At 48.1% G+C, this 13,922-nt stretch overlaps 1 protein-coding gene across 1 annotated transcript; it reads right to left on the bottom strand.

Moving 5' to 3' along the window:
• Positions 1 to 633: 633 nt before the first annotated feature.
• On the bottom strand, positions 634 to 12,083 carry LOC116546443 (nuclear GTPase SLIP-GC-like). The gene is made up of 6 exons (XM_032272704.1): positions 11,516 to 12,083; positions 9,208 to 9,346; positions 8,292 to 8,400; positions 6,892 to 7,028; positions 4,341 to 4,431; positions 634 to 906 (listed from the first exon to the last, which is right to left on the bottom strand). The coding sequence occupies exons 2-6, from the start codon at positions 9,316 to 9,318 to the stop codon at positions 761 to 763; spliced, it is 594 nt and encodes a 197-aa protein (XP_032128595.1). The 5' UTR covers positions 9,319 to 9,346; positions 11,516 to 12,083; the 3' UTR covers positions 634 to 760.
• Positions 12,084 to 13,922: the final 1,839 nt, after the last annotated feature.

Here is a 13,922-nt window from a genome sequence, read left to right on the forward strand (position 1 = left end):
AAGAGATCGAGACCATCCTGGTCAACATGGTGAAACCCCGTCTCTACTAAAAATACAAAAAATTAGCTGGGCATGGTGGCGTGTGCCTGTAATCCCAGCTACTCAGGAGGCTGGGGCAGGAGAATTGCCTGAACCCGGGAGGCGGAGGTGGCGGTGAGCCAAGATCGCACCATTGCACTCCAGCCTGGGTAACAAGAGTGAAACTCCGTCTCAAAAAAAAAATTACCCAGGTGTGGTGGCCTGTACCTGTAGTCCCAGCTACTCTGGAGGCTGAGGCTGGAGGATCACTTGAGCCCAGTAGTTCAAGGCTGCAGTGAGCTGTGATGGTGCCACTGCACTCCAGCCTAGGCCACAGAGGTAGACCCTGTCTCTTGTGAACAAAAAAGTATGGCCAGGCACAGTGGCTCATGCCTGTAATCCCAGCACTTTGGGAGGCAGAGGTGGGCAGATTGCTTGAGGTCAGGAGTTCAAGACTACCCTGGCAAACATGGTGAAATCCTGTTTCTACTAAAAATACAAAAAATTAGCTGGTGTGGTGGCACGCACCTGTAATCCCAGCTACTCGGGAGGCTGAGACAGGAGAATTGCTTGAACCTGGGAGGCGGAGGTTGCAGTGAGCCAAGATCACGCCATTGCACTTCAGCCTGGGTAACAGAGTGAGACTCCATCTCAAAAAAAAAAAAAAAAAAGAACCAAAAAAGTAATTCTGATTGTCTGGCTCTGGGCTGATCTTTCATCCATTGGGACTAAGCCCTGGGAGTTACAGTGACATCCTGGGGGGGCCAGCCTTGCGGGGGGATGCCCTTAGGAGGAACTCTTGCATGCCTTTCCTCAGCCGGGCATTCTCCGCGGCCTCCCTCAGGCTTCTGTGCAGCTTCTCCATCTCCTTGTATTCACTCCCGACATCTACAGGAGAGCAGAAAGTGCATGTCAGGACTTGACGTCCTTTGTAGAAACGTCTCCAGAAAGCAAATCCCCCAACAATCCTGTCACTTGTCCCAGAATATGAGATCTGGAGTGGTGCTTACAGATCAGACATCAAAGCAGGTATTCCTCCTCTTACCAGAACGCTGTCTCAGCATGGGGTCACCCTCAAAAGAAACACAAACCTACCCATAAGAAAAACTGAGAAGTCACTAGGTCTGTATTAAGCCTTCACAGGCATGTAATATACAAAGCACATTGCACAATAACACCTCCCCTAAGTCCTCTCCAGGTGGCTCCCCCTCCTTTCCCACCCATCCCTATCCTCCCGGAACGATCCATTCTCAGTGAATGTTCTCTCTTTGGCATCTCACGTTTCATCCCACGATCTGCAATCAAATCATGTTCTCACAATGGTTAGTTTTATGTGTTAACTTGTCTAGGTCACTGGGTTAAACGAGAGTCTGGATGCCTCTGGGAGGGTGTTTTTAGATGAGATTGACATTTAACTCAGTGGACCTCAAGTAAAGCAGATGGCCCTCTCCAGTGTGGATGGACATCAACCAGCCAGCTGAAGGCATGCATGGAGCCAAAGGCTGGCCTCCCTCAAGCAGGAGGGGATTCTCCAGTGACAGCCTGGGGCCTTCGTCTACAACGTCAGCTCTGCCTGGTTCTGCAGGGATGTTCTCTGGACTCCAACTGCCACTCTTTCTGGAGTCTCCATCCTGCTGGCCTCCCTGCATCAGCCTGTGGGCTGACCAAGCCTCCACCATCGTGTGAGCCAATTTCTTAAAATAAATCTCTTCCTCTGTCTATCCACACATGCTACTGGTTCTGTTTATCTGGAGGATGCTGCCTAATGTGGTCCCCTTTGATGGGACCCTTCAGACTGAGCGCCAAATGCCTTTCCAAACCCCCTTGGCTTTCTGTGCCCCACAGGGTGACTCAGGCTAACTGGCCCTGAGCCTGGCCAGGGATGGGACTCATGAACAGGAGGGGAGTTAGGACCCTGAGTCTTTTTGTCCTGTCTCATATCTGGAAGGCATCCCTTCTCTCTGCTGCCTGTGAAATCAGCCTAAACTTGAAGGCTTCCCCTAGGACCCAGCTTCAGTGAAGCTTCCCATGTCCCAGCCCTGAATAACCACTGTCTCCTGAACTTCAAGAATGACGATCTGAAGTGTGAGTGGGTGCCCTCCCTCAGGGCCTTGCTTAAGTGTGCCATTCCCAGGGAGACCTTCCTTGACCAACCTGTCCCCTACCCCAGCATCCCTTCTCCCGTGACTCTGCTTCGCTTCCCTGCCACATATTTCACTTATTAGTTTGCTTACTGCCTGCCTTCCTCCCACTGGGCTGCGAGCTCCGTGAAGGCAGGGACTCTTGCCTGTTTTGGTCACCACTGGGTCCTCAGCACCCAGGAGGTGACAGAATCGCTTGCTGAGTGAATGCAAACTCCCAAGTCTCAAAATGCACATTCTTACACAACTTGTCTTACCAACCAGGTAAGGCCCTGTCAACAGGGACTGCCTTTTAGATTTCTTTATGACCTGGGCACCTGCCGCAGCCACCCTGACAGGACGTACATTCGTTGTCGATGGTGAAGAGAAGGAAATAGGCTTAAATTACAGCAGGCGCAATTGACATCAAACTGGGGAACACAATCTGTCTGTGAGACCTGCTCAAGAGCTCTGGCAAGTGGGAGTTCTTTAAAGACGCACACTGGAATGACATCATCTCAAAACTTAGATTCCTATAAAGGCTTGAAAGAAGGTCATGAGAATCCAATACATTATAGTGTGAGGGTATTGAATCTCTTCCTCTGGAGTTTGTCAGGAGCAGGTCAGAGGTCCATCTAACCAGCCATAAATGGGGCAGAAAGATTCCCAGAGAGATGGAGAAGTACAGAACGATGTTCAGAAGCAGCAATTGTGGCTTTGACTTTGGGAATAGCTCTGCCTACGTTCACCCTGGCAAACTCAGCACCATCAGATCTATTCATTTCAGCCGGCAACTACAGATGTGGAATTCGGTATAAAAGGCACGGCCGGGTGCAGCGGCTCACGCCTGTAATCCCAGCACTTTGGGAGGCCGAGATGGGCAGATCACCCGAGGTTAGGAGTTCGAGATCAGCCTGACTAACATAGAGGAACCCTTTCTCTACTAAAAATACCAAATTAGCCAGGTGTGGTGGCACATGCCTGTAATCCCAGCTACTCGGGGAGGCTGAGGCAGGGGAATTGCTTGAACCCAGGAGGCAGAGGTTGTGGTGAGCCGAGATCCCACCATTGCACACTGGTCTGGGCAACAAGAGCCAAACTCCGTCTCAAAAAATTATACATATATAAAAGACACAAAATATACAGGGGGCAGAGCAAGTTTCCTCCCCTTCCCCCAGCCTTCCAGTTTCCCTCCTTAGAGGCAACCAGTACTACCAGTGTTCTGTGTATCCCACGGAGATTTTTATGCACATACAAACATATAAGTATGTATTTCCTTCTTTCCCGTCTGACAAATGGCAACATGTCATACACATTTACTCACTTTGTAATATATTTTGGAGATCATTTCATACCATTACTTATAAAGCTGCTTTATTTTCCTAACAGTTGCTTAGCCTTCCACTGGTTGTGTCTCTAATTTAATTTACACAGTGCTTTACTTACAGATATTTGAGTTGCCCCAATTTTTGACGTCAGAAACAATGCTACTCTGAACAACGGTGCCCATATGCCATTCTCCCCGCATATAAGAATATCTGCAGGGTAAAACCTTAGAAGTAGGATGGCTGCGCCAAATGGCATGTGCATTTTAAATCTGGCGAGACATTACCCAATTGCTTTTTGTACCAGTTTACACTCTCCAGTTTATACCGGGGGCCTGGTGGAGCCCACGGACTGAAAGGGACACAGCTGCCTACCCCAAGGTCCACAGCGGGTGCTGCATCCCCAGGCCCCAGGTGGCTTAAGAAAAGCCTTTCTCCACCATCGCCAGACAATGAAGTTTTTCATAAGGAGGCATCAACTTCAAAGACAGGCTTTATGGAGTAAGCAGGGCAGAGCTGTGGATTTAAATTAGCGGCTTTCCAGCTACGGGGCCTTTGGCACATTTCCTAATGTGAGTCTCTATTTCTGCATCTGCAAAATGGAGCAATAACATCTATCCCGGGGAACTAAGGTGAGAATTCAGTGAGACCATGAGCACAAGCCGAGTATAATGTTTGCTCTCATTTGGGCGCTCAGCAAAGGCTGAGGCTGTCATTTCATCATCATCATCATCATCATCATCATCATCATCATCATCATCTCCACTCCTTGCCCTGGTCATTCTTCCTGACTTAATACCTTTAAATTCAGGAAGAAGCCACCACGGCCAGGGCCGTCTGCAAAATCTGCCTGCATGCAAAGCTTTGGCGTATTTACCTGCAAGCTCCTTGTAGAGGCCATCCCCCTGGGACGAGGCGAGGGCCAGCATGGTGGCGATACTGCCCTTCACTTTCTCCACGATCCCAGCCTACATGACAAGAACATTCATTCTGTTAGGACGGTGCGGCCCAAGGGAAAGTGGATCTTATCAAAGGAACCCCACACAGTCTCCCAGCCACAGAAGGTACAGACTTTTGAGGACACCGAAAGGCCCAGGAAGCAGCAAGACAACGTTTCTGTGGGTTCCCACCACCTGGACAGCATCACCCTCACCGCCTACAGACTCGTGCGGGACGGAAGCTCTGGTGTCAGCTGATCAAATCAGGAGCTAATGGGGAAGCCCGGAGGCATGGCGGGGAGAAGAAGGGCAATCGCAGAGATGGAAAAAAAGGGAATGAGCTGGCCACTCTCCCACTGTCCTCTCCTCTATGCGTCTGCTCACTGGGGAAATGTTTGCTGGACACCTGCTCTGTGCCACTCACCTTACGGTGCACATCTGATTCTTCCCAACTGCCTGAGAGGTGTCTTCTTGCTACTCCTAGTTCTTTTATCAACTAAAACCCCTTTCTTCCCTTTTCCGTTTCTTGCCTCCCTTTGAAAAAATGTCAGGCTCCTTCCTCTAGTCTGGCAGAGTCTAGTTGGGAAGCTGGATCTCCTGGGCTTTTTTGCTAACATTCTAGATTCCAGCGTCTCAGCTCTAGCAGTGGGCCTGGAACTTGTAACTCAAGGCCTCTAGGTTTCCACCTCCTCATCTCTAAGATCAGGGAATGAGAGATTCACAGCTCTTAAACCAGGAGAGGCAGTCACCTCACTCTAGAGTGAGCAGCAAGCCACATTACAGATCAATATATCAGAGACTAATCCATATAGTCAACGAAATGGTATTCTATTATTTAACTTATAGGACTATTGCAAAGAGGTCATTTTTTAAAAAACAGTAAATCTTCAGACATTACATATAAAAATAAATTTCATCTGTTGTGTAGAACTAAAGTATTTTAAACAATAACAATTAAAAGTTAACTGGCATTCTTTTTTTTTTTTTTTTTTGAGATGGAGTCTGAATCTTGCTCTGTCACCCAGCTGGAGTGCCATGGCGTGATCTCAGCTCACTGCAACCTCTGGCTCCCTAGTTCAAGCGATTCTCCTGCCTCAGCCTCCTGAGTAGCTGGGATTATAGGCACGTGCCACTACGCCCGGTTAATTTTCGTATTTTTAGTAGAGACGAGATTTCACCATGTTGGCCAGGATGGTCTCAATCTCCTGACCTTGTGATCCACCCGCCTCAGCCTCCCAAAGTGCTGGGATTACAGGCGTGAGCCACAACGCCCAGCCAACTGGCATTCTTAAAACAAAACGAAACAAAAAAGATCACAGAATGGGAACACTCTGTGATCTCGCCCAGTTTTAACTTCCTACGTTTCTGTAATTGAAGATACATCTGTACATACACATTTTTTTTAGTTACATTGTTTCCTGGGAGTCTTAAGATCCAGTATCTATGTATTCAGTGGGGAAACAGGAACCGGCTATGTGGAGTTCAGCCAATTTCTTGCCCATGAATTTGTAGACTGTGATAACATGTGAAAGGATTGAAACTGAACTGCTGCTGGTAACAAGATGCCTCTTAGCCTTCTCCAAGGGGAAAGACATGCTTTGAATTGTAAAGAAAGATATTTTCCAAAGCTGCAGTCCTGGTAGAGGAGAGACAACTGGGCAGAAACAGGTTGGAGATGATTCGAGAAGGCTAGTTCAGAGGTGGACTGAGATAGCAATGGGCCAGCTTCCCTGAGGGCCTGGAGACAGGATCAGCCAGCCTGGGTTGAGGCAGAAAATGTGGAGCCTCAGATGGCCAGGGAGGGAGCCACAGTGGCACGGACTCCAAGGATGTCTACTATTTGGGGGAAAAAGGGTGGCAAGCCATGAGGCCCAGAGCAGAGGCAAGGTGGTCCTAGCAGGCTTGACAGAAGCATTTAGGTCCAAGGAAACCGTCAGAAACTGTCTTCTGGGGTAGGTAAAACTAAAGCTGAATGTGTGCTAGGTACCGTCACTGGCCTTCAGTACGGTATTGCTATCTACTTATTGGGATTTTGCGTAGACAAGACATTTCCCTCTTTAAACAATCTGTTTTGAGATCATGCTGCTGCTGGACCTGCTGGAGCCAGGCTCCCTGGTCCTGAATCCTGGCCGTGCATCTCCCTGGCTGTGTGGCTGGTTGACACACCTCTCGCTGCTGGAATTTTCTTCTCTATAAAATGGGAACAATGCTAGTACCTGTCCCACAGACTTGCTGGGGATTAAACAAGCCAAAGTCTATAAAAGCTGAGCACATGTCTAGCTACCACAGTTGCGGTGCCACTGGTGACTTAGGAGAGAGGAGGGGCGCAGGGGAGTGCTGGCAGAGCTGCAGCTCTCAAGTCGAAGCCCCAGGAAGTGTCTGTCCCATGTGGGTCCAAATACCTACTATGTCTTCCACCTTCTGCAACCGCTTCCCCTCCTCCCTCAGGGCCCCCCGGGGTCTGGGATCCGGGCTGTGGGCGTAGAGTACCTTCAGCTGCTGAAACTGGTGCTGCATCCTTTCCTGGGCCCTTTCAAACATGCCCTCGGCCACCTGCCGTTCCACTCCTCTTCTGATGACATCTTTCATCCTCTCACATGCTTTTTTCCCCGTGATCTGAGCTGCCTCTGGCAAAAATGATAGCCACAGTCACACCATGACTAGGACCTGCTTAGAAGCCTTTGGCATCAAGGCCAGGCACAGTGGCTCACACATGTAATCCCAGCACTTTGGGAGGCTGAGGCAGGCAGATGACCTGAGGTCAGGAGTTTGAGACCAGCCTGACCAACATGGTGAAACCCTGTCTCTACTAAAAATACAAAAATGAGCTAGGCGTGGCACACACACCCATAATCTCCGCTACTTGGGAGGCTGAGGCATGAAAATCACTTGAACTCGGGAGGCGGAGGTTGTAGTGAGCTGAGACTGCTGCCACTGCACTCCAGCCTGGGCGACAGAGCGAGGGAGACGCCATCTCAAAAAAAAAAAAAAAAAAAGGAAAAAGAAGAAAAAATAAAGAAAGAAATCTTTAGCATTAGAAAGAAAAATAAGCAAGCCAAGTAAACAAACAAACAACAACAACAAAGTATACACACACACACACACACACATTTATATAAAAATAACATTTTCAATATTTAGATAATAACCAGCATTCAGAAAACCTAATGACTGAATCAGGCTGAAGCTTGCAAAATCACTCCCTACCCCTCAAACAATGGAGCCACCAAAACAGGAAGAGTCTGAAAGTGGGTTCACAGGCGAGTCCAAGTATTTGCGAATACTTGGAAACAAGAATAAGAGCTGGACACTGCATTCTACAGCTAAAGCAGCTGGGATGTTGCAGGGTAAAAAGCAGGGTGCCTGGACCAAGGGTGTACAGGAAGAGCTGGAAAACACAGAGAAGGGTCCCCACACCTGCAGTCATGTGGTTGCAATGTGCAGACTGAGAGTACTGCAAAGACTTAGGTTGCCAGCTGGGCACAGTGGCTCACTTCTGTAATCCCAGCACTTTGGGAGGCCAAGGTGGGTGGATCACAAGGTCAGGAGTTCGAGACCAGCCTGGCCAGTATGGTGAAACCCCATCTCTACTAAAAATACAAAAAATGAGACAGGCGTGGTGGTGCACGCCTGTAACCTCAGCTACTCGGGAGGCTGAGGCAGGAGAATCGCTTGGACACGGGAGGTCGAGGTTGCAGTGAGTGAGCCGAGATCGTGCCACTGAAATCCAGCCTGGGAGACAGAGTGAGACTTCATCTCAAATTAAAAAAAAAAAAAAAAAAAGACTTAGGGTGCAAGGAGACAAGGGGTTTGAGCCGCACAAAAGGATGCGAAAGGCGCTGACAGAAAGTCCCAGAACAGGCAGGAATGCTGCTCCCTGCGGCCCGCACCTTCATAACAGAGCTTCAGGTCACTCTGGATAGAGGCGGTGAGGGACTCATAGATCCTCCTCTTCCTTCTGAGGATGTGGTCCTCCAGGCCCCCGAGGATGGCACTTATCTAGGAAGACAGAGCAACAGAGGTCATTGGTGGCAATTCCTTCAACGGAAGCAGGTCAGGGGTGCCAGTGCCTGGCCACCATTCCCTCCTCCTACGATACCTGGCTGTTTGCCTGTCATCTCCACAACTAGGCTGAGAGCTACTCACAGGCAGGAGCTTTGTTCTAAGTATCTCTATAACCCAAGCGCTTCCCCTGGTGCCTGGCACCTACAAACTACTTCATAAGTATTTCCTGAGTTGAACTCAGGCACAGGCAAGGTCCTGGAATGGTCCCTCTCTGGGGGCCAGAGGAGATACAAGCTCTTTCCCTAGCACCGCCATGTAATTTAGGCTGGCACTGGAAGAAAGTGAGTCACAGACAAGAGTCTTGAGGCCTCAAAACTAGAAACTGACCTAAAATTCAACAACAAAAAAATGACTTCTTTAAGCTTCACTGCATTGGATGCTACTTTGTAACACTGGTGAAAACGGTAGGTTAACGAACACGTTTCCAGCTGATGCAAAGTTTCATACAACTAAAGCTTCTTTAAAGATTCTTCCTGGAAACTGAGCAAACTTTACAACCTTGGTGCGCGCTCTTGGTGGCTTCACAGTGGAGCAAAGGTCTCCTACCTCCTCCAGGCAGTCTTAGGCCCACTGCTCTCCCCATATCCCACTGTGCTCTGTATTTCACAGCACCTCCTAGAGGCCCTCCCAGACCCCGACACTCCAGGGAACAGGCAGTAACTCACTGGCAACCTACAAAACCAGCCTGGGAAGAAAGCCACGCCCAACCTCACTCCTCTCCTCACTATGTAAGGAACTTACCTCCTGGATCAGGAAATTTTTTTTGTAGCTATCATATTTCCAGCCACTTCGTATCCCAATTTCCATCATTTTCTCCTGCAGGGAGTACTTAAAAGCATCAAGGTGAGGCATCAGAGCCAAACCAGTGGGCTTCCCCGTCCTACAGAAGAAAGTGACAAAGAAGCTTACGAGAATGGTGGCTGCTGTGAGACTGAAACAAACATGAAACTAGCTGTGTCCTTCTGTTCATTTAAGAGAAGGAGGATGAGATCCAACAATTATCAAATCCCTACAACGTGCCAGACACCGTGCTGTGCCAGGCCTTTGACATAAAAACCTATGAAGTTCGTGAGATAATGTCCATTTAACAGGCGAGAAAACTGAGATTCAGAGAGAATTGCTGACGTGTCCAAAGTCAGAGAGTTAGTAAGAGGCAGAGCCAGCCTTGGAATACTGCTTTAACTGGAGAACTCACAGTCTTTCCACGGTCAACGTGTGTCCACTTGAAAGGGTGGAACTTGAACTCTTATACCTAAAAGTTGGGTAAGATCTGAGGAGGCGGAAAGAAGTTATTCCCCATGGGACAACGTGGGAAGCACAGTGGTTTCAGAATATCCCAGAAATAGGAAGTGAGAGGCTGCAGAGGAGAGAGTACAAGCTTTAAATCCCAGCTCGTGGCTCACGAGTTGGGCGCCACTGGGAAAGTTCCACAATTTTCTGAACCTCAGTTTGCTCAGATGTAAAAAGACAGAAGCCACTGCTTAGAGTTACTGGGAACATCTGATGAGCTAATGCATGCCAAGTACTTAGCACTGGTGCCCGGGACATGTAGCTACTCTCTCTTTGCCACCTGCTGGGCGGGCTACAGCAGAGGGCTGCTACCAGGCTGGGGCGTAGGCAGAGGTTGGAAAGGGAAGCTGGAGGCAGATGGAAGGTCTTGAATGCATTCTAAAGAATTTGAAGTTTAGCCCACAGAATTGTAAACAAAGTGGGGGTACAATCGGTGGAATGACATAAACCAAGACATGCTTAAAGAAAGGTGGGGCAAGGCCAGGCGCAGTGGTTCACACCTGTAATCCCAGCACTTTGGGAGACTGAGGCGGTCGGATCATGAGGTTAGGAGTTCGAAACCATCCTGGCCAGCATGGTAAAACCCCGTTTCTACTAAAAATACAAAAATTAGCCTGGTATGGTGGCAGGCACCTGTAATCCCAGCTACTCAGGAGGCTGAGGTAGGAGAATAGCTTGACCTGGGAGGTGGAGGTTGCAGTGAGCGGAGATTGCGCCACTGTACTCCAGCCTCGGTGACAGAAGATTCCATCTCAAAAACAAAAGAATAAAAAAAGAAAGGTGGGGCAGGGATGGGGGCTCTGAGTAAGACACAAGCAAAGGCTGGAGAATGGTTCAAGCAGCCACCAGTTGGCAACCATGTGAAATGCCAGCAGGAAGGACAGGGACTGGGGATGGGCAGCTGTACTGGGGACTGGGAGATTCTATTTCTATCAATGGAGTAAAGAATTAGAGGTCAAGGAAGGAGGGAAGGAGGGCTCACCAAGGAGGTATACTCCCCACACCCATGTCATGTATGTGAACAGGCAGTGTCAGAAACAGACACAGTGTCTTCAGTGCATTCAGGGAACGCTCTGAGGTGGGATGTGGTAGCTCATGCCAGTAATCCCAGCACTTTGGGAGGCCAAGGGGGGATGATCACTTAAGGCCAGGATTTCAAGACTAGCCTGGTCAACATAGCAAGACCCTATCTCTACAAAAAAAAAAAAAAAATCTATCTGTTAAAAGTTAGCCAGGCAGAATGGCATATGCCTGTGGTCCCAGCTACTCAGGAGGCTGAGGTGGGAGGCTTGTCTGAACCCAGGAGTTCGAGGCTGCAGTGAGCTAGGATTGTGCCATTGCACTCCAGTCTGGGCAACAGAGCAAGACCCTGTCTCATTGTTTTAAAAAGGAAAGAAAGAAAGTTCTAAGGACCATGTATGTTTGATTAATTCCATTCTCTCCAATCAAAATAGCCTGTCCTCGGCTCAGATCCCTAAGAAAATGTATCCCCAGCTGCATGTGTGAGATATCTGAAAAATAATGGGAATCATAATATTAGTCTGAAGGCAGCATCTCAATCTGTGTCCGGGTCATCATGGGAAATTTTTAAGTAAACCAGACCAAGGAGGCTTTTGCGTTTTGCCAAAGACTAAGCTTTCCTCCTCTAGTTACAAGCTACTCTTTATACTTCCAGATACAAATTCTAAATTCTTAAAGACTCTGGCTCAACGTTCTTCTGATGTCTGTTCCTGAAGGGGCAAGACGAAAGATTCTTTACCTAAAAATGCTTGCAAAAACAGGGTCGATCTGGTCGTAGATGGGCTGAGTGAGAGCTTCGTTTAGATCAATTCTCGCCAGAGTCCTGGAGGCATAGATGCCATTTTTCAGGCAAACAGCTTTCAGGGTCTGATGAAAACCTTGGTTTCCTTTACTCCTCTAGAAAATCAACAATAAATTAGCAGAGTTAGCAGGTATTAACTAGAAGGTCACTGGATTAGAATTGCATTTCCCAGGCCAAAGGTCATTACTAAGAATCACAGGAAAGGGTAGAGACATGCTCTTTAAACAGATGATTAAACTGAACGAGGGGGACAGTGGCCACGCCTCTAGATTGTCTGGGGGGCCCTGCCATGAGCTTCCTAAGTGCCCTGGGCTCACTCTGAGCACAATCCTTCCCAAGCGATTCTGAATGTGCTAATTTACTCATTTGTCCTTGGCCATCAGCTCATTGAGAGCAAGCACAGTGTCTCATCCATCTTTATGTCCCCACACCTGGCAACAACCTAAGTAGTATTTGAGAAATATTTGTTTTTGTTTGTTTGTTTGTTTGTTTTGAGACGGAGTTTTGCTCTCGTTGCCCAGGCTGGAGTAAAATGGCAGGATCTCGGCTCACCACAACCTCCACCTCCCAGGTTCAAGCGATCCTCCTGCCTCAACCTCCCGAACAGCTGGGATTACAGGCACTCACCACCATGCCTGGCTAATTTTTGTATTTTTAGTAGAGACAGAGTTTCACCATGTTGTCCAGGCTGGTCTCAAATTCTTGACCTTAGGTGATCCACCCACCTCAGCCTCCCAAAGTGCTGGGTTTACAGGCATGCGCCACCAGGCCTGGCCAAGAAATATTTGTTAAATAAGCAATTATTGAATGAATGAATGAATGAATGACAATGTGCTATGATCCAACAGTACGTATATGCCTTGAATTTTCTAAGGATAGTCCTTAGATTTCATACTTTTTGTTGAACTTTTAATGAAATGCAATTTGATTTGTATGTCTTGGCGATATTTTTTCCCAAAGAAATAAATGCACAAATGACAGGAAAGAAAAATATAAAGCTAGAGCTATGAGAGACATTAATCAGTTTCAGCCAGATGGTAATCATTTGTAAAGTGAATAAAAATGTGTTTGCTAAAATTTTAGTAAAGGGCTCTGTGATTTTTAATCAATGATATACGTTTTAAGGGAATGGCCACATAGCATTGTACAACTGGTATAATTCTCTCTTTTTCTCTAATTTTTTTACTTAGTATTACAACATGAGAATATCCCCAAATCACTGTAAGTATGCTCCAGGCTGGGCACAGTGGCTCACACCTCTAATCCCAGCACTTTGGGAGGCCAAGGCAGACAGATCATCTGATGTCAGGAGTTCAAGGCCAGCCTGGCCAACATTGAGAAATGCCATCTGTACTAAAAATACAAACATCAGCCAGGTGCGGCGGCGCACGCCTGTAATCCCAGCTACTCGGGAGGCTGTGGCAGGAGAATCGCTTGAACCTGGGAGGCGGAGATTACAGTGAGCTGAGATGGCACCACTGCACTCCAACCTGAGTGACAGAGCGAAACTTCATCTCAAAAAAAAGTTCCAAAAACTGCACTAATAACCATTTAATATAGTATCATATGGAAGAAAAATAATTCATTTTACCTCTCTCTTGTTCTTAAACATTTAGGCTATTTTTGCTATGTTAAATAATGGTATGATGTTAGTGTATAAATGTCTTCCCAAATTTCTGATCTCAAAGAAACATCAGCTAGGAGTCCCTTGGCCACGCTGGTAGTCACAGAGGAAGAAGTCTTTAAAGGGCTGATGGGAGGGGACAGCTGATGGGGTAAAATCCTGGAGATGCCCACAGATGTCTGCCGTTGCTTGTTCTGCTCACAGCAAACTCTGAGCGGGGTGGTTGCTGCTGCATGCCTTCGTCCTCTCAGCTCCACTTACTCCTGCACTTTGTGTGATCTGGGTTCTTCAATGATGGGATAGACACAGCTCTGTCCAAGGTCACTTCATTACCTATTGCTATGAAACAAATCACCGAACATGGCTGTGCAGTGGCTTAAAAACAAACAGTAAACGCCTGTCATCTCTCTGGGATTCTGTGGGTCAGGATTGGGATGGTCAGGCTGGCCACTCTGGCTCAGGTTTCTCCTGAGGTTTGGTCAGGTGTGGCTGGGGGCGTAGTCATCTGAGTGAGGCTTGAGAATCTGCTTCCAAGGATACCTGACTGCACGCTGGTGCTGGTTCCTGGGTGAGGCTGGGTGCTGGCTCTGAGTGATGCTGGATGATCTGCTTCCAAGGATACCTGGCTGCACGCTGGTGCTGGCTCCTGGGTGAGGCTGGGTGAGGCCGGGTCCTGGCTCTGAGTGATGCTGGAGGATCTGCTTCCAAGGATACCTGGCT

Source organism: Sapajus apella, unplaced genomic scaffold, assembly GCF_009761245.1.
Source record: "Sapajus apella isolate SASKATOON/1434 unplaced genomic scaffold, GSC_monkey_1.0 scaffold906, whole genome shotgun sequence".
Classification (NCBI taxonomy): Eukaryota; Metazoa; Chordata; class Mammalia; order Primates; family Cebidae; genus Sapajus; species Sapajus apella.